This window comes from Myotis lucifugus, unplaced genomic scaffold, assembly GCF_000147115.1.
Source record: "Myotis lucifugus unplaced genomic scaffold, Myoluc2.0 scaffold_18, whole genome shotgun sequence".
Classification (NCBI taxonomy): domain Eukaryota; kingdom Metazoa; phylum Chordata; class Mammalia; order Chiroptera; family Vespertilionidae; genus Myotis; species Myotis lucifugus.
Window position 1 is genome coordinate 2,192,364 of NW_005871066.1, and position 20,673 is coordinate 2,213,036.

Here is a 20,673-nt window from a genome sequence, read left to right on the forward strand (position 1 = left end):
CTGCTGCCTGCCACTCAGGTCACTGCGTACCATTACCGCGGCTGCAATCACCTCTGCACTCGGTCCCAAGGCTCCAACCTGCCCGCACTTGCAGAGAAGCCGAGGTAAAGAGCATGCACCCCTCCCAGCTCCAGACACTCCAAGTGGCAGCGCTCACACTCCCGGCGAGAGGCTGCCTTCTCACTCTGGATGCAGAGCTGAGAGAAGCAGAGCGTGGCCAGAAGGAAAAAGTGGTGGAAATGAAGGGGTGAATCAGCCTTTCCACACTAGAGCAGCGTTTCTGACTGCCAGCCCGTGTCCAGAGCTCCCGTAGTGAAGCAGGGAGGAGCGCTGACCTGCGGGCTCTGGGCTGGGGGGCTGTGCTGGAGTCTGCTCTCCTGCCGCCTTTTCCTTTTCTGTTACTGGACCGGACTGGGTATTTGAAACAACTTGATGTTTTCTGAGGGGAGTGTTCTGAGAGTGAATTTCCTGCAAAAAGCAAGTGAAAAGATACATTTTACTTCTCAAAATAATAGACTTTTGTCTTTTTATGTGTTACTAAGTGAAACAAACCACAGTCATTACTCTACATAAGCTTCCTCAGAACAAAACAGACAACGTGTGTGAAAGGCCCGGCCACGTTCAGAACACGAGCCCTGGGCGCTAGTTCCCGTTCTGGAGATTCTCAGGATGTGAGTCACTGAGAGTAGGAGGCAAGGGAGAATGGAAATCTGCATCAGGTTCAGCTTCAGAGAAACCACTCAAGTGAAAGTCATGTGTGTGGAAAACAACTCCCCGTGTCACTCATCACAGCCCACATCTGTAAAACTAGGGACGCCCTGGCCGGTTGCTCAGTGGTTATAGAGCGTCGACCCGCAGACTGAAGGTTCTCGGTTTGATTCCAGTCAAGGGCACATACCTGGGTTGCAGGCTCGAGCCCCAGCCCTGACCAGGGGCACATGCAGGAGACAACCAATTGGTGAATCTCTTTCTCTGTCTCTCCCCCGTCCCTTCTACTCTCTCTAAAAATCATTGGGGGAAAAATAACCTTAGGTGAGGATTAACAAAAAATAACAATTAGGGACAGTTCCTACCCCCAGATTCCACTTACCAGTTACTCTGTGGGTAAAATGCAAAGAAAACAGCAAAGGACAAAAACAGATCATAAGAAAAGGAAAAAAGAGGTCTACCCAATGTGGCTCAGTTGTTGAGTGTCAACCCATGAACCAAAAGGTCACTGGATCGATTCCCAGTCAGGGCACATGCTCAGAGTGGTTGGTTCAATCCCAAGTGTGTGTGTTGGGGGGGGAGGGGGAGGTGCAGGAGGCAGCCTATACATGTTTCTCTCTTATCGATATTTCTATCCCTCTATCCCTCTCCCTTCCTCTCTCTCTAAAATCAATAAAAACATATTTTTTTAAAAAAGAAAAGGAAAAAGAAAAAAATTCCTTTATCTGAGTCATTTTTTAAAATATTTATAAGGCTATGCAAAAGAAACATTCATTGCTTGTTTGCTTTTGAAAAGGTTGTGATTAAAGCAAGAGAAGAAATAAGAACAGCAGCGAATACTTCCATAGAGTTTTTCATGTGTCAGTCATCTTTCTATTCTATACACTTCACATCATTGCCTCATCATATCCTCCCAATAACTCTCTAGGATCGGTACTAATGTCTCCATTTTACAGATGAGAAAACTGAGACACAGGAGAGTTAAGTAACTTGCACACTCAGCTAGTAGCCAGTTTGATGTACAAACACACAGCACATTATCAAATACTGTGCTGCAGACTGTCTTAAGAGTAAGCAAGAAGTTTGAGAAGGGGCAGGCAGGGCAGGTGCATTTCAGAAGTGAGAACAATGGGCTGAGCGCACCTGGAGAGTAAAAAGCTTCGGGGTTTGTATACAATGGGCTCTCAGACATTAGCTGAGTAACTGAAAGAATGAGTGGTGGTAATGAAAAGCAATGGCATTCATCCTCAAAGGTGTAAATCATAGCTTTGAAAACAGCACCAGACAAACTCACTAAGCCGCATCCTTCCATTGTGGATGGGGCCCAAGAATAAAGGTGGGGGTAAAGGAGGAGGCCAAGGTCAGAGGTCTGGTTAGAAGCCCTGGTTCCCCCACACACCAGCTGTGCCATTTGCACAGATGATTTACCTCCCTGGGGCGTAGTCCTCACCCAGAAAAGGGGGGAGTGTTACCTTCCAGGGTTAGTGTGGGGATTAAATGATACCATGCACTTTAGTGGCGCCCACCAATAAAGAGGCCTGGCATGGAGAGCCAGAGCTGTCCTTCCTCCTTTCATCACCACTCGCCTATTTGTCTACAGTACCTGTTTGGTTTCTAGTTGTTTGCTTCTTGAGTTTTCGCCTTTTTCTGCACTCCATAAATTGCCCTTGTCAAATCGGCCACGAAGACATGCTAGTTCTTTTTCACGTTCCTAAAATCATCAAAAGCTCTATTTTACACAAAAGTCAATAGTAGGTTTAAGAATAATATCCAAACACTACTAACTTTGCTTGTCTTCGGTTTTAAGAGGAAAAAAGTCACAATATAAAGGAATACAGAACAATTGTATTTCTAATTTGAAATACACAATACAGAGAACCAAGATGCTATTTATTCAGTCAAAAGGAATGGTATGGGAATACACAACTTGATGTCTGTACGTTCTATGCTGAGACCGTGGCATGGGTAATGTGAAGGCAGTAGGATGTACGCACCTGCTTGAGCCGCTGGGCTACGTGGGTAGTAGATGAAGATGTGTTTTGCTTTAACAGTCTTTCCTGGATGGCCTTGGTGTTCGGAGTGACCACGGGGGTCCTGTGGGGTGTGCTCCGCGTGGGGCTGTCTTTGCTGCGTTCTAGACAGCGCTCTCCGAAGCGCTCCAGAAACGGCTTGACTCCTGCTCCTACAGAAAACACATTATTGGAGGCTATTCAGAATAAGTAACCATTATCATTTCTACGGGGAAGTTCTAAATGCCTGTACAGTTCCAAAGTGCTTTGACTCTACCAGGATTATTCATTCAGACAGTAAACAATATATGCCCAAGTGGTGTTGCTCAGTGGTTGAGCATCAACCCATGAACCAGCAGGTCATGGGTTCGATTCCCAGTCAGGGCACATGTGGGGGTTGTGGGCTTGATCCCTAGTAGGGAGTGTGATGTTTCTATCTCTCCCTTCCTCTCTGAAATCAATAAAAAAATATATTTTAAAAAAAGCACAGAGGAAAGTATCTAGCACAGTCATTCTAAGGAAAAAGCATGTTTAAACTGCTTTGACCAGTAACTGGATTGATCTACATAAACAGTCACTCTACCAATTAAAGCTGAATTTAAAGACATTTCATCTGAGCACTCAGCACTTGCCCTGGCAAACCAACCCTGTACCATTCAAACTGGGTATTTAAAATGCTGAGAAGAGAAACCCTGATAACTTTAGATTTTTTAAAAAAATACATAACCTGGTGTTGTAGATTTGTCTTTAGAGTGAGATTGCAGACAAGTTTCTCTATTTACTTCTTCTTTGGGCCGAACTGTCTGGGATTCAGCTGATTTCCCGATTGGTTTCGATACCTCAGTTTTCAAAGGACTAGCAGGAGTTTTTTGAAGTCGCTCAGGTTTTCGTACCTCACAATTCTTAGCATTGGTGACAGATATAGAAGCTTTCACAGGGGAAGAAGCAGCTTTCTGAAACATGAAAACACTTAGGATAAATACAGCACTCACCATAACTAAAGATAGTCCCATAACAACAACGCAAATAGATCAAGCCAATGTGAAAGGTTTGAAAAAGTCCCATAACAACAACGCAAATAGATCAAGCCAATGTGAAAGGTTTGAAAAAAAAAATCAACTTGGAAAATACTGTAATTCAAATTATGCTGTATAGTTCAGGCTGTATACTAGATCGATGGGTAATTTAGTATGAAGGACAGAGTCACTATTTTAAAAAACAATTTCTTAATAGTATCACACTATTACATTTATGAATTTTAACTGTTAAACCAAATTACATATTTTTGTATTTTAATTAAGTCAGTATTATTTTAACATAATCGTATCATAGCCCTGGCCAGTGTGGCTCAGCTGGTTGGCTGGTTGAGCACCGTCCTGTGCACTGAAAGGTCGCCGGTTCAATTCCCAGTCAGGACACATGCCCAGCTTGTGGGTTCAGTCCCTGGTCGGGGTGCTACAGGAGGCAACCAATTCATGTTTCTCTCTCCCTTTACAATAAATAAAAACATATATGTATTTTTATTGTATCATGTACTTGATGACTAATGATAATAAAGGAAGTACTCACTACGTGCCAAGCACTATGCTAAGTGCTCTGTGCACATCACCTCGCTTCACCCTTCCCAGAACCCTTTTCTAGGTTCTGCAAGACGAAGCCTTGTCCAAGGCCACACTTCTAATGAGGTGGCAGGGCTGGGACTGCATGCAGGCTAATTCCAGATCCCAGCGCTACACTCAATGACGATGCCCAGTACACAACATTCTTTTTCTTTTTTGTTTTCTTAAAAGACATTTTTTTTAAATGTTAAGGTAGCACATGCACAAGGGAACCTTTCAAAAAGACATACATGAAAGCACCGTACCCACCGCTGACAACTGCTACCTGGTCACTATGGCTCCTAGTTGTCAGAAATGCGCACCCTGACGGAGAAAGTCATTTTCAGGCTCTCGCTGACGAAGAGGCTCCGTCATATTATGGTGCACACTTTGGAGTTGTACTAGTTCTTAACTGCTCACTTATCTTGGGATGGGGGTACCAAATTTATGACTTTTACTTTCTGTGAAACCAATATTCTAAAAGTAACATAAAACACTGCAGCTGTTATAAAAAGACAGACCTACACGTAAATGTACATCATCTCTCCTAACAAAGAAGAAAGGCTTCTGTGTTGAAAGTTGTGTGTACTCACCGCAGCGCTGGAAACAGCACCCGTAGGCAAGGAGGCAGCAGCGGCTCTCGAGGCCGGGGCTTTGCTCAGAGAGGCATGGCCACCCCTCGGGGAGCAGCATGCGGCTTCCTGCGCAACACTGCGGCCATTGATGCCAGCAGATGCTCCGCTGGCAGAGGAAGCTTTGGACAAACAAGTGGTGCCAGGCTGTCCTGGGGCACTGTTCTGCTTTGCCGATGAGAGACTGACATCATCTTCCCAGGAGCAAATAATAGCAGCAAGGTTGGCCAGACGGCCCCTCCTCCCCACGGGAGTTGCCAAGGCTTCTGCTGGTTTGGGAGGGGAGGCCGCCTTGTCCTCCGCTGGCATCGCTGGGATGAGTGAGCTTTCAGGGGTATCATCTGAAAATGTTTTCAGAAAAAGAATTCATGACCATGCTCAAGAGATGCATGTACGGTACTACGTGCAAATACCAGCACCACTCCACTCAGGATTTTTAATGAGGTTAACAGGCTTAGAACTAGTCCAAAGCTCTAGTCCAGGGGTCCTCAAACAGGGGGCCAGTTCACTGTCCCTCAGACTGTTGGAGGGCCGGACTATAGTTTAAAAAAAAAACAAACCATGAACAAATTCCTATGCATACTGCACATATCTTATTTTGAAGTAAAAAAACAAAACGGGAACAAATACAATATTTGTATTTGCATGTGGCCCTCGGGCCGTAGTTTGAGGACCCCTGCAGTCCAATGCATGAGAGTACCGAGCTGTTTAAATGTGACAATATCTTTTCAAATCAGATGATACTTAATCCAAATTAAAAAAAGAAAAACAAAACTTTCTTATCCAACTGCCTCCCTCCTTTTGGCTAAACCCCAGACACTGCAGATAACACACCTGAAGTTGAAATTGCAAAAACATGTCCCTCCTCAGTGTGGTGCCTCCTGCACGCCCCACACCTGATAAATATACTACTGATAAGTGAACTATGTGCAAGTGACCGTACTGGGATATAGATGAAGCAAAAGCAGTTACCGTCATGTATTAACTGATAAATACGATTTTCAACATACAAGGTGAATCTTACTGACAGATTTAAGGGACATCCCATCCATGTCATTCATACCTGTCACTTCATCATTATCCCAGTGGCGCCGCTGGGCTGCCAGCTTCTGCATCCGTGTTTTAACAGAGGAGGCTGCAGAGGCCTCGGGCCTGGCGTTCGGCGCTCTCTGCAGGCCCAGCAGCGATGCCTGGGTGGCGGGCGGGGAATCACTGGCTGGAGCCGGTGCCCGTGGCTGTGCCTGAGGGGACACAGGACTTGGAGAACAAGGTTTGGCAGAAGCTGACTCAACCGGTTGTGCATTTTCCAAGTTGGAAACTTCCTCTTCAGTGTTGTCAGAACAGCGTTTTTTTGATGGCGATGGTTTTGTACAAGATTTCTCTAGATTAAAAAGGGGAAAATTTCAAACTTCCATACTTCCTCACAGCACAAACAACTGCCATAGGTACTTCACAACTTAATAAAACACATGTTTCTCTCGTCCAGCGGTTCTCAACCTGTGGGTCGCAACCCCTTTGGGGGTCGAACGACCCTTTCACAGGGGTCGCCTAAGACATCGGAAAACACATATATAATTACATATTGTTTTTGTGATTAATCACTATGCTTTAATTATGTTCAATTTATAACAATGAAATTGGGGGTCACCACAACATGAGGAACTGAATTAAAGGGTTGCGGCATTAGGAAGGTTGAGAACCACTGCACTAATCCTTTCAATGATTTTACTTACAAGAAAAATGTAAAATTCTGCTTTCAATAACTTAGAAATCTGATGAGAGATTTTGTTTGTTTGTTTTTTATTTTTTTATTGCTTAAAGTATTACAAAGAGCTGATGAGAGATTTAAAATAATAATTTATGATTTAAAAAACCTGAATGAAAATAAATTCAAGTAACATTCTCAATATATATGCACAATACTTTACACAGTTTACAACAGCAGGAAATTAAAAGTGCACACACAGAATGAGCAAATATTCCGGAGCCTGTTAAAGGTCACAGCCTGATCACCTCACTTTTAGATAAGAAAAATCAAGCTGGAGGAATTTAGCTCCCTGCCTAAAGGGACACAGCTGAGCTAAGGGTAGGAACCAGACTTTCTGTTTTTAAAACAATCTTTCACAGACAATAATAAGTCAAGGATACCAGGGCACCTGGCTTGAGGTTTAGGAAAGAGACAGGGAATAAAAAATGTGACTGAATTATCTAGTCAATACCAAACAAATTCATCAGCACAAGTGCTTAACCACACTTCACATTTTAAACTTCCACAAACACCTAGAAAAAAAATTCCAAGTCCTAAAATAAAAGGGAGCAATCCAAACATAAGGCATATGATTTCAACCCAGGAATGAGTCTTAATGTATCTCCTGGAAAGTTAATATTTTTAAAAAGTCAGAATGTAAATTTCCTAAGAGGTCAGTTTCACCGGTTGTCTAACCAAGTATCCTTGTTCTGGCAGTGACCAAAGTTGTAATAGTAAGAGGCTATGACCACCCTTATCAACATCCATCTAAGTAAAACACAGCATGAAACTTTCTATTCTTCTGTAACTCATTTCCATTGACCTATCTGATCATTTTTAACATGTTTCTATTTTAACATGCAATACCACCTGGAAAAACAGAATCCTTTATGTTTACAGTTCTTGTGAACAACAGTAAATGCCTACATTTTAGCATCAAAATGTAGTCCCAACCTCTGGTTTTCAAGCACACAGCACTCACTATGTGATTGTACAAACCCGTGTCACAGCGAAAGCAGAAGATCCTGGACTGGGCCAGGCCTCTATTTTCCTGGCCGAATACCATCTATATGTAACGTATTCCCCTCCCTTCCCTCAACATAAATATGTGAAAACAAATTATCATTCTATGGTTAGTTTCCAAAATAACTGTAAGTCAGCCCCAAGCCCTTATCTCTGTAACCTCTTTTTCTACCTGTGCTTTAAAGTTATACTAAGGATTATCTCCAGACTATTCCACACTCAGAATAAGTTTGCATTGAGGAAAATAGTCCTTCGGTTGATCTCTTACTCCCCTCCACATGATCTCACTCTTTCGTGGATAATTAAGACCATTACAAACTTTCGAACAATAATAAATACAGTGGCAGAGCTGCCTCAAACTGATTGTCGAACTGCAGTGGGAAGGCCAGGGAGGGTTGGGGGACAGGAGGGAGGGGAGTAACAAATGATCATTCTATGGTTAGTTTCCAAAATAACTGTAAGCCAGCCCCAAGCCCTTATCTCTGTAACCTCTTTTTCTACCTGTGCTTTAAAGTTATACTAAGGATTATCTCCAGACTATTCCACACTCAGAATAAGTTTGCATTGAGGAAAATAAAGTTCAACCGATTCATTTGAACTATTTGTTAAGGGAAACTCTGCTATGGCCCTAACATAGAACATAATCCTGGCACAGACGGAGAAGGCTGGTCGTTCCCCAGGGGCCGCTACGTTTGCCTCCCCCAGATGCTGATTCTTGCACATGCACGAGGAAACGTTTGGGGCTCCTCTCCTTCCATCACCTCACAGTCTTACCTTGCCCCCCGGACAGGGGTTGCTGGTTACTGGCTTCTGCGAGCGGCTCTCTGGCGCGCTTGGCGGGAGGCACAGACCTCGGTGCTGCCGTGGGCCTCTCGGCCATCTTCCTCTGGAGATTTTCTCGCCTGGCACGGGTTCGTTCGAGTAGTTTCTACATAGATAATATTTAAAATACGGTTTAGTCAAAGGCTCACTAAACTTCAGGTAACTTCTAAAATCACCAACTGCCATGCAGAAAAAGAGTTAAATACATTTCAAAAGTGAAATCCTAAGGCATTCAAGATCCACTAAATGAGCACCCCAATGTCAAAATTACACCTGATGTAACATGAACATTAAAGGGGGAATAAAGCCCGGCTGGTGTGGCTCGGTGGACTGAGCGGTAAGCAAACAGGAGAACCCATGCACTAAGAGGTCACCGGTTCCATTACCAGTCAGGGCACATGCCTGTGTTGTGGGCTCCATCCCCAGTAGGGGATGGACAGGAGGCAGCCGATTGAGGATGCTCCTCTCTCATCCCTCTCCCTTCCTCTCTCAAAAAATCAGTAGAAACATAGTTTTTAAAAAAGAAATAGTGTGGTCATTGTTTTAAGCACTAAGGTAGGTGGGCAGAATAATGGTCTCCAAAGATGCTCATATCCTCATGTCCTGAAACTATGAATATGTTGCGTGGCCAAAGGAAGCTTGCTGGTGTGACTAAGTTGAGAATCTTGCGATGGAAAGACCATCATGGGTTATCTGGACCTATGTAATCACAATGGCCCTTATAAGGGAAAAGAGGGGCAGGAAACTCAGAGGCAGAGAAGAGGTGGCAGGGGAAGCAGAGGTCAGAGTGACGTGACTGGTGGCTGTGAAGGTGGATGAAGGGGGACAGGACCCTAGAAGGGCAGGTGGCGCCAGAAGCGGGAGAAGGTAAGGAAATAAATTCTCCCCTAATCTCCAAAGGAACCCAATCCTGTCTGCACCCTGATTTTAACCCAGTAAAACCCATCAGACTTCTGACCTACGACGAGAAGGTGTGATTCTGAGCCACCAAGTCTGTGGTCATTTGGTACAGCAGCAACACAATACAACCAGAGATCTGGGGTGGTAAATAGCAAGAGATAACTGAAAACATCAGACACTTCCTAAGAGGAAAAAAATACACTAAACAATCTTAATGTTTTACTTAATTAAATGTCAATATAAAAGTTTTATGTTGAAATCTGAGCCATTTCATAAAGTTATCAATACTTTTATGAACTCTGACGCTCCTGTTTGAATTGTGGTAAAACAAACACGAGACCTGTAAAACAACTCATTCTCTGCCACATGCACACACTGAGGGAGGGGGCAGATTACTGGCTGGAGTTATATACTGCCCTGCAAGCACAGGTGTAGTACTTGGCAGACTAAAAAATTAAACTCCATCTGACCTTTTCATTCCTTAATTAAAATAACTTTTTTTTTTAATCCTCTGAAGCATGAGCTAAATTGGGAAGAAAGTTCAACTCTCTCCTCTCCTTAGGATGATTTCTAACTTAAAGTTCATTGAGCCCGGGCCAGTATGGCTCCGTTGGTTGAGCGTTATCTTGTGCACAGAGAGGTCAAGGGTTCAATTCCCTGTCAGGGCACATGCCCGGGTTATGGGTTGGATCACCAGTAGGGGATGTACTGGAGGCAGTAGATTGATGTTTCTATTTCTCTGTCTCTTCCCCCATCTCTAAAATCAATAAAAAAAATTTTTTTGAAGTTCGTTGAAAAAAGTGACACAGAGTCTAAATGCTCTGGCACTGACAGGGTGATTTATGAACCAAGTGCCTTCCAAAACACAAAACCTTCCCCCTTTAAATAAAAGTCTTGCATAAACTCAAAGGTGATAGACAAATTTATGTCTGATCATTTCTCCAGCAATAAAATCACTCCTCAGACAAAACTAGCCTAATTATATTCACTCATGGACATGCCCACATTCCATTCCAGTCTGTAGAATACTTGTGTCAGTGTATCTTCAGTTACTATGAGCAATGGGTCACAACAAAAGAATGCGGTTGTGTCATTCTAACTGACACAAACTGTCCTATTGTCTACTCTGGATCCAAATTAAAAATAAAGTAGATAAGTAAAAAGAGGAAAAAAAAATGTTCCCTACTCTGTAAAATAAAAACTAATAAATACCAAAGGTTATTAATTTAAAAGAAATGATATACATATAAAAACAACAGCTCAGTAAATGTAAGTCACCCTTCCTTATAATGGTGTATCAGGAAGTTAAAGATTCTTTTGTTTATAACGTACATTCCTTCAAAGAGTAGAGGAATAAAAAAATAAAACATTGCAATAATTAACAGAATCAGGACATAAGATACTCCACATGGATGAATCTAAGATAACTGAAGCATATAGTCCCTAAGCAATTTCTGCCACACACACTTTGAATCATTTGTGACAAAAATTTTCCTAGGAAGGATTACTGACTCCCTGCCTTCTTAAAAATTAACTTATTTTTTAAATATATTTTTATTGATTTCAGAGAGGAAGGGAGAGGGAGAGAGAGATAGAAACATCAATGAGAGAGAATCATTGATTCGCTACCTCCTGCACGCCCCCTACTGGGGATCAAGCCTGCAACCCAGGCATGTGCCCTTGACCGGAATCGAACCTGGGACCCTTCAGTTTGTAGGCCAACACTCTATCTACTGAGCCAACCAGCTAGGGCAGAAATTAACTTATTATTCTCAGTGTACTCCAGTAGCATTCCCTCCTGGGTCAATAGAGATTGTCACAATTCTGGAAAATAAGAAAGACTCCATTCAAAACAGTACAGCATGTTTGTTTATTTTTATCACAAGGAAAGATGTTTTATAAAGTACGTTCATTGTAGCCTTTTCTCTTTTAGGGTTCCTCCATAGAAAGTTCTCACCCTTGGCACACCTAGCCCTGCTTTCCCTATGCTCGTCTTGGACTGGGATGACCATCGCCCATGGGCGGATCTTTAAATTAAGAGGCTAACACCAATGTTATGAGTAAGTGTAAATTCACCTAACAGTACAATCACTAACACTATGTAGGATTTAATATAAAGTACTTTCAGTGTTTGCACACATTAACTCATTTCATTTTCAAAGCCTAGAAACAAAAACAAAAACCACCTTATGTGGGACGCTCTCTTTTTACTGCTGTTTAGCGATGAAGAAATCCAGGCACGGGTTGCATAACAAGCCATAGGTCACAGAGCTAAGGAAAGCAAGGCAGAATTCAAACGAGGGCTCCTGAGTCGGGGATCTTACTTTGCTATAAACTTGTCTTTTGACAAAATCCAATTGCTCTTTTTAAGAACTTTCGTCAGAGAACTAACTCCATATCATCAACATAACTTTTTTAATGCTATCAGCTCATATCAGATCATAATAATAAACATCTGCTGAAACTGCTTGTTCGCCCGTGAACCGAGATGGAGTCATTACTTCCCGTTGGTCCATGTAAAACTTTAAAGGCCCTGTCTACATCCTGATTCATGTAAACTGCAAAAGCATTAGACGCTTAGGGAAATCTGAACATTTGTGGAATACCTGATATTAAGGAACTGTTACTATTTAGGTGTGATGGCATATTGATGTTTTGCTTTTAAAGTCCTTAGCATTTAGTGGTAAACACTGAAATACTTAAGCATGAAATTATATGACCTCCAGAATCTGCTTTCAAATAATTCAGTGAAACACCGGCCTGTGCAGCTGGGTGATGGGTGCATGAGAGGTTATCATGCCTGTTCATTTGAAATGTTCTACACGTTAAAAACACTGCTAAAATGTCCTAACAGCTACTGTGGTGTGTAATTACTTGATTGTAAAGTAATAGCACCGAATGGCTCTCTCCTATATTAATTCAGCACTGTTACTGGGTGTGCTTGAGGTGAGGGAAACCTCTCTCTGAATAGGAAAAACAGGCCTACCTTCGAGAAGCTTACATCCAGCAAGTAACATGCTCAAGAGGTAAATGCAAGTGAGCTGAGCACCGTGAAAGGTGTCCTCTCCTCTGAAGCAGGGAGATCAGTGTGGCAAGAAGTTAAACCAGAGTTTGCCAGCAGAAGAGCAGGGAGAAGAGTGTACCAGAGAGCACCAGCGGCAGCAGGGAGAACCCAGGAAAACGGAGGTTAGGGGGCTGCAGCCTTTCTCAACCAGTTACCTGGAGAAGTAAGCCCTGCTCCCTGACATCAATGTGACCAATAAAATATCTGCTATGCTTGGAGGAGGGCACGGGAAAACTGAGAAAACGGTCTCTCCATCTCCTGTACTCTATGGTTCTGATGAGAAATGCTCGTTGAGAAAGTCATTTCAACTGACTTTCAGTCCTTTCAGACAAGGAACTGTGCCAGTTCATTTCATTGTGCAAAAATGTTATGAATGCTGTAAATAAGCACCTACTGGTGGAAACCAATTCAAACAGTTCACTCACTACCAATTAAGGTAAAGATGTCAAAGCCATTTATTCCAACTGCAACGGACCTAACTTTTCATAATACAAACCATACATATTAAACAATACATATTTCTGAGCACATGCTAAAATGAAAGGTTTCTTTCAAATAAAGTTTCTTTCAATTGAGATTTGTACTGCTTCAGAATGGCATTTTTAACATTTTCAGCCAACATTCAAAATGCTTTGTTCCTGGTTAGCTACTTGGGAGAATAAAAAAAAAACAAAACTATTCAGAACACAGAGGACTAATGTTTTAAGGAATCCTAAGTTAGTAACATTAAAAAAATATCCATGAGAACTTCCATTAAGTGAAAAATATGGTGCATGACCAGGCCTATTCTTTAAAGCTGATACAAAGATGTGTTCTAAAAAAAAAAACTGTTCAGGATTTTTGTGAGAATTTTTAAAAGTAAGGTAAATAGCCCCTCTCTCTTCCATTCTCGCTAAAAAAAAAATCAATGGTAAAAAATATCGAGTGAGGATTTAAATAAAATAAAAATAAAAAGGTAAGCAAACTGGTGTTTTCTCCCAAGATGATTGAGAACTTGAAACAAAAATACTGTTGCCCCAGCTGGTGTGGCTCCGTGGATAGAGTGTCAGCCTGCAGACCAAAGGGTCCTGGGTTCGATTCCTGTCAAGGGCACCTACCTCGGATTCAGGCTCCACCCTGCCCGGGCCCTGGTTGGGTGTGCAGGAGGCAACCAACCAATCAATGTGTTTCTCTCACATCGATATTTCTGTCTTTCCCTCTCTCTTCCACTCTCCTTAAAAATCAATGGAAAAACATCCTTCGGTGAGGATTTAAAATAATAATAACATGCCCTAGCAGGTTTTGCTCAGTGGATAGAGCCTCGGCCTGTGGACTGAAGGGTCCCGGGTTCGATTCCAGTCAAGGGCACATGCCAGGGTTGTGGGCTCGATCCCCAGTGGGGAGCGTGCAGGAGGCAGCCGATCAATGATTTTCTCTCATCATTTATGTTTCTCTCTCCCTCTCCCTTCTCTTCTGAAATCAATAAAAATATGTTTTTAAAAAATAACAAATACCGTTGTGTCTGAAAACAAGTAAAGTCTGTTGAAACTTTTAAATACCTTACACTTTATGGAATTGTAACTACATTTCCAAAAAAAAAGTATTACTCTCCAAAGCATTTAAGTTTTTTAATCTGATGTAGAGACATGTTTAGGTTCCCTCTGCAGAAACTCAAAAAACAACAGTTTGAAGCTTGTGCAACCGCCTTAAAAAGAGGAAGAAAAAGAGAGTGGACACAGCTGGCAACACAAAACCCCTGAACCGTCCATGCCGCTCGGGTCGGAGCCGGAGGATTAATCACACGGTAAGAATGTAATTAACCCGCATTCAGTTCCCCGGGACCGAAAGGGGAGTGAAAGCCTGCGGCGATGTCACCCATACACACACATAAAAAGGTTTATTTCTTTACTCTGGACCGTGGGCTCATAAACTTGATTTGTACACGTCCAGCTACCCCTTTCCCTTCCAATGTGCGGCCAAGCGGGATGAACCTTCAGCCCGGCCGGCCCGGCGGCGGGATCTGCAGAACCGTCTGACCTCCCGGGAGCGGAGGCGACGGTCTCAGGCGCCAGCTTATTCCGACGCTCGGCTGTTACCTCGGGAACCGCACCCCCAAAGGCATCCGTAGCTCCCTGCGGGCCGCACGGATCCCGCAGATCCCATTCCATCTCCCGGCGGCGGTTGCACAGGCAACGGTGAGTCACCCGGCGCGCCGCGGGCGCTCCCAGCGGGACCGGCTCCGTCGGACCCCACCCTCCCTCTCGGGGGACAGGGTCCCACTCCACGGGGGCATCCCCTTAACAACCGGGCCGACCGGACGTCTTTCACTACCTTTTGGGACAGACTCTACACTCCCCTCCCCAGGTTTCCTCGGCGGGAGAGCGCGGACGGGCCGCCGAGGTGGGCGCCCCGCGGCCCCTTCCCGGCGGCCCCCGCGGGACCCGCACGCAGGCTCTACGCACGCGCGCGCACGCGCCCTCCGCCCGGGGGTCCCGGAGGTTGACAGGAGGTGGGCAGGGCGGGTGGGGGCCGAGAAGGGTCATGCCCGGCGGCGCCCGCAGGTTCCCTCACCTCCGTAAACGGGTCCATCGCCCCGGGCTTCGCGTGTCGATTGCGAGACGACCGAGGCGGTGGTTCAAATTCCGGAAAAGGAAAGAAGTGAGTCCCGGTTCGGTGTGTCGCTGGGAGAGAACGAGGAGTCCGGGGCCGGGACACTGTTCCCAGCTTGCGCTCCTGCCCACCGCAGCCTCCAGTGTGGGACTCGGGCTCCGGCTGCCGTTCAAATTTGAATTTCAGCGCCGGGAGCCGCGCGCATGCGTGGGGGGCGGGGCGGGGCGCGCCTCTCCCCGCCCCCGCACTGGGTCACGTGGCCGCGGCGGCCGGGAGTTCCCGGGGCGGCTCCGCTCCCCCAGCTCAGACCCCGCCTGTAACCTGGCGCCTGGGCTCCGCGGCGGGTGCGGAGCTGCGGGTACAGGAACCGCCTGGGGCCGAAGCCCCGCCTGCAACGTTCGCACACCCCACCCGCTCCCTTCCCCCGGGCTGGGCTGGGGCGTTCCCCTGCCTTCATTCCTCAGGGCGGGATTGAGAGCCTGGGTTCCTGTGAAATCCCCCCCGGACCTTGCCAGGCATCCTCTCCGCCCACCCTGACATCACCCAAAGGGGGCTGCAGGCGTGACCTTCCTAAGGGGCGGGTCTAGTGCGGCCCCCGGACACTTGGGGTTCTTGACCGCTAGCCCCCCTTGGACGCTGGAGCCTTTCTCATGGGGAGAATGCGGCCGACATTCACAGGCTGTGCCAAGAGTTTATACCCATTGGCGCTCCTCAGTCCTGTCCAAGCTGCAAAGGTGGTGGAGTGGGGAGGATTCAGAGAGGGATCCGCTTTCATCCTTCCTTTTACATTGGGAGAAGGGGGACCCTGAGACATACGGTAACCGGCCCAGGAGAAATGAAAATCCGCTCCCAGCGCGTGGTCTGCTTCCCACCTCCAGATCAAGAAGCTGTGTCTCAGGATTTATTAATTTTTTTCGTGATTATTGTTTATAGATTACTCGCAATTGTAAAATACGTTACATAGCCACTGTGTCAGATTCCTTTTCTTAGCAAGTTTGTGCTGGGGCTTGTAGTAACAGCTCTTGACTTGTTCGTTTGAAAAATAACACCCTGTAGATTAGAGTGCCCAGCAGCTGAACAAACTCCCCAGGTAAGATGTTTCCGTATATTTAATAACACAGCAGTCGGTAAACAGTACAAAACGTATTCCACCAGTAATATCTCCAATTGGAAGGTTGATGCTGTGAGTTGTAATGAGAAGAAGGCAGGGTGTGAGGTCGGAGGAAATGGCTCGGGGTCTTGGCTGCACCAGGGCCCTGTTTAACCCACTGTTTCTTAAACCTTCTGGGGGAGTCGTGAACTCCTTTACAATACAATCAGAGTTAACCCTCAACCTAGAAAAGTGCCCATTCAGTCATAAACTACTTAACATAGGAACTCATGAAGTTCATGGTCACACGGGCTCAGGATTTCTGATGTCGCCTCTTTGGGTTTTAGTTGACGCATCTGTAAAACAGGAATGATGAACCGCCCTTCCTCGGAGTTGTTTGGAGGATCAAGTGAAAAATTGAGAGCGATCCAAAAGTATTCTGTGATAAGTAATAAGACACTATCCAAGTGTTTGGTGGATCGAGCTATTAAACTTTAACTCAAAATATGCTACTTAAGAACCAAAGAGAAAAGAGGTTTGAATTTTTTTCAAATGCTAGACAGGGAAAGGGTGTGTATCTTGGCGGGAGAGAGTGTATGTTTTAAACAACATTGAAAAATGAGTCATTAGACATGTACGTAGCCTTGAGCCTTCTGCCTTTCTCTGAGCCTTAGATTCTTTATAACTAGATTCTAGCTAAGACCAAAGAATAAATAAAGCACCTTACAACATAGCTACTTGAAACGTTTTAGTTCCTCTTTTTTCACAGTCCCCCCATGTCTTTGATCTTTGCCCTGATGTTGATGATGATGATGATAGCAACCACCTCAACAATCACTACCATTTGTTAAACACGGACTGTGCCAGAAACTGTGCTAGATACCCAATTCCACCCTTCAGGAGCACAGCGAGGGTCCCTAACGTACCTCCTCTCTTCCTCTCTCAGCCCTTGGTAGTTCATGCTTCAGTTCATAAGCCAGACTTACTTTTCTCCTTTTAAAAGTTGTTACAAAATATGTCCCGTTTACAAAAACATAGTGAATAAGATAATCGTGTACCTAACACCTAGCTTATGAAATATGGAATCTCATAATTGAAGTCTCCCGTGTCCTTTCTTAATACCATTCACCTTCCACTCCCCAGGCGTAAAACTGTCCTGATTTTCATGTTTATCCTTCCCATGACATGTATGTACTTTTATTATATCTACATATATAGTCATAACAATATGTTTTTTTACATAAATTTTATTATCACTATACATATCTTTCTGCAGTTTTCCCCTCAATAGTCTCTTTATGAGAGTCAACCTCATTAGTAGCTCCAGCTGCATTTCATTCATTTTTTTACTGCTGTACACTTGTAACTCCAAGATTCCATGATGCCATGAATATTTCGATGTCTCCTTATACACATAAGCAAAATTTTCTCTAAAGTAACATAGGAATTAGAGGATCATTTCAATCAATATATTTCAATATTACTGCCAGAAGCTAAAAATAAAAGCAACAACAAAAGTGGTAATAGGAATAAGTTAAAGAATTTAAAGATCTTCATGGAAGCACTCTATAAATAAACATTTTTGGAAGATATAAAGTACACCTGCCCTAGCTGGTTGTCTCAGAGCATTGGCCTATGGAATGAAGGGTCCTGGGTTCGATTCCGGCCAAGGGCACATACCTCAGTTGCAGGCTCCATCCCTGGCCCTGGTCAGGGTGCCTGTGAGAGGCAACCAATCAATGTGTCTCTCTCACGCTGAAATTTCTCTCTGTTTTTGCCTCTCTCTTCCACTCTCTAAAAATCAATGGAAAAAATATCCTCAGGTGAGGATTAACAGGAAAAAAATTAAAGTAGGCCTAAATTAGTGAAGATATGTCATGTTCATGAATGCAAAGTCTTGATATCACAAAGATATAAATTTTCTCCAAGTTATGTGATAAACTCAGTATGCTTTCAATTAAAAATATCAAGAGGATTTGTTTTCCTTTATGAAGCTTAACAATCTGATCCTAAAATGTATAAATTGTATCTTTTAAGATATATTTTTAAACTATCACTGGTATAAAGGAACATAAGTAATCATTGCAAACTTATGAACTATGAGGGATCTTTTTTCCATTGATTTTTTTAGGGATCTTTTTAAAATGTAAATTATGCAGTGTCAATTTCTTGTTTGGGGTCAGCTTATGTCTTCCATTGCAATTAGAATAATATCCACATTTTTTATTATACGTGACCTCAACCCTGTCTACCTACTCCTCCTAATATCCTCTGAATATCATAACACACTCCTTTTTTCCCCCCACTAGTTTCTAACTCCATAGGCCTTTAATCTGGTCATTAAAAAATGCTAAATTCTTTCCTGCCTCAAGAACTTTCCACTTCCTGGATACTGCTCCTCTAGATATACCCATGTCTGTCCCCTCATTAGTAGGGTCTAAGCTTGAAATCCCTACCTCCTCAAAGACTTCCCAGATCCGATGGCCACACCCCTTCTCTATGTTCCCCCATCACTTTTCATCCTATTACTCTAATTTATTTCCTTTATTGCGTTCACCACTTATATGGAATTATTTTAGTTCTGTGTTTTTGTTTCTTATTTACCTCTCCTACTAGACTGTAAGCTATGGAATGGCAGGAGCTTGTCTTGTTTATAGCTGTAACCGAGCATTTTCTGGGCTCACGATATATGTTGAAGGGATGAATGTAAGCTAACTATTATTCCTGTTTTAGAGATGTGGAAACTGAGATGCAAAGAGGCTAAATGATGGCCTAAGACCATCAGCATATAATTTGAACCAGATCTACCTGATTTCAAATCCAATTCTTTATACTCTTAACATTTCAGTGTATTTATTTTGATCACCAAAGATATAATATTGCTATGTGTTCCCTTAAGCTATAGCTAAAATGCTAAATAAATACCAACCATGTTTGTTTTTTTTCTTGGAATTGCTTGCTTTAAAAAAATTTTTTTAATTATTAAGTTAGGAGAGAAAATAAATGTGTGCTATATTTGCATGATTATTAGCTATACAGTTTGACCTAAATGATGTTAATATTCTAAAAGTCATCAAAAGTGTCTTCCCTAGTTATTTAAATAAAAACCACAACCTTCAAAGTTATTTAGGTAAAGACCACAGATTATTATGTTAATTTAAGGATAGATTCAAAGCCCCTGAAGCAGAGATAATGAGAGATTAAAGGTGGCCTTCGTAAATGAGTATTTGATCCTTCCTTTTCAGCAAAGGAAATAGTAATCATATCTTTCACAGACAAAATTGATGGAGGGATGAAAAACACAAAATTCAAAAGTATTTACTTCAGTAAAGACACTCCAAATGGTATATATTTACAGTTAATTTTCAAAATATATTTACACATTCTCACTTCACTCACAAAATAATTACAATGGCATAAATATTCTTATTTTTACAGAGCGTGCAAAGGCCAAGATCTAACCATAAGGCAGTGGCAAGAAAGATTCAAGCCAAGTCCTCTACTTCAGGTTATCTGGCCGAAGGGCCACTTCTTTTATACAGTTATTATAATGAAGAAATAAGAACCATCAAAGGATATTGTATACATGTTACTGAAAAGGGCCATTTTATTTGTTATAATCTCTGCTATTAATGGTACTTAGCATTACATTTTATTGGTCCTTAGCATCAGACTTTTTTCTCTCTAATTGAATCATTGACTTAAAGTTTCATATTCCAAAGTGTGAGAAAACAGATTGTGTTTGCTGAACATAGTACATGTATTGTTTCCAAAAAACAATGTAACTACAGGCAGATTTCCTTTATCTTCCAAACACTTCAATAGTCTCAAAATTTATACAGCTTTAATTTCTTTTTTCAAATGGTCAATAAGGGTATTAGGGAATTCACTTTTTAATGTTTTTTATTGATTTTAGAGAGAGAGTAGAAGGGAGAGGGAGAGAGAGATAGAAACATCAATAGGCTGCTTCCTACATGCTCCCCACAGGGGATCCAGCCTGCACCCGGGCATGTGCCCAGACCTGGAATCAAACCAGTGACCTCTTGGTGCAGGGGATGACGCTCAATCCACTGAGCCGGGCTAGGGAATTCATTTAATGGACCACAGTAAATCCTTTCATAAAGAGGAAGAATTATTTTATGTACTTATCACACTGTAATTCATATATTGATAACATTACTTTTCCATATCTAAATTTCTTAAAGCTATATTCACAGATCCTATTTTTAAAATTTTAGCAATCCCATATTAAAGTAGCTCTTAAATATTTTAAAATAGCAGAAGCAAATGTTTCTCTTTTTTTCATATATTTTATTGATTTTTTACAGAGAGGAAGGGAGAAGGATAGAGAGTTAGAAACATCGATGAGAGAGAAACATCGATCAGCCGCCTCCTGCACACTCTCCACTGGGGATGTGCCCGAAACCAAGGTACATGCCCTTGACCGGAATCAAACCCGGGACCCTTGAGTCCGCAGGCCGATGCTCTATC

The 20,673-nt window shown here is 43.0% G+C and overlaps 2 protein-coding genes across 6 annotated transcripts in view; one reads left to right on the forward strand and one right to left on the reverse strand.

The window, feature by feature from the left end:
* Nucleotides 1–15,261, reverse strand: part of ANLN (anillin actin binding protein) — a 37,563-nt gene extending 22,302 nt beyond the window's left edge. For 3 of the 4 annotated variants that reach the window (XM_023751031.1, XM_023751030.1, XM_014452744.2), the window contains exons 1-8: nucleotides 15,054–15,261; nucleotides 8,492–8,645; nucleotides 6,011–6,328; nucleotides 4,909–5,288; nucleotides 3,445–3,670; nucleotides 2,703–2,890; nucleotides 2,312–2,419; nucleotides 336–468 (exon numbers count right to left, since the gene is read on the reverse strand). In XM_023751031.1, the coding sequence (XP_023606799.1) occupies nucleotides 336–468; nucleotides 2,312–2,419; nucleotides 2,703–2,890; nucleotides 3,445–3,670; nucleotides 4,909–5,288; nucleotides 6,011–6,328; nucleotides 8,492–8,645; nucleotides 15,054–15,071 (1,525 nt within the window). In that variant the 5' untranslated portion in view covers nucleotides 15,072–15,261. The remainder of the gene's footprint in view (nucleotides 1–335; nucleotides 469–2,311; nucleotides 2,420–2,702; nucleotides 2,891–3,444; nucleotides 3,671–4,908; nucleotides 5,289–6,010; nucleotides 6,329–8,491; nucleotides 8,646–15,053) is intronic. The other variant, XM_006085328.3, reaches the window with a different exon arrangement.
* KIAA0895 (KIAA0895 ortholog) overlaps nucleotides 14,098–20,673 on the forward strand; it is a 33,117-nt gene continuing 26,541 nt past the window's right edge. Inside the window, exons 1-2 of one of the 2 annotated variants that reach the window (XM_023751033.1) lie at nucleotides 19,493–19,526; nucleotides 19,621–19,690. In XM_023751033.1, the coding sequence (XP_023606801.1) occupies nucleotides 19,524–19,526; nucleotides 19,621–19,690 (73 nt within the window). In that variant the 5' untranslated portion in view covers nucleotides 19,493–19,523. Of the gene's footprint in view, nucleotides 14,678–19,492; nucleotides 19,527–19,620; nucleotides 19,691–20,673 lie in introns of those variants that run through there. The other variant, XM_023751034.1, reaches the window with a different exon arrangement.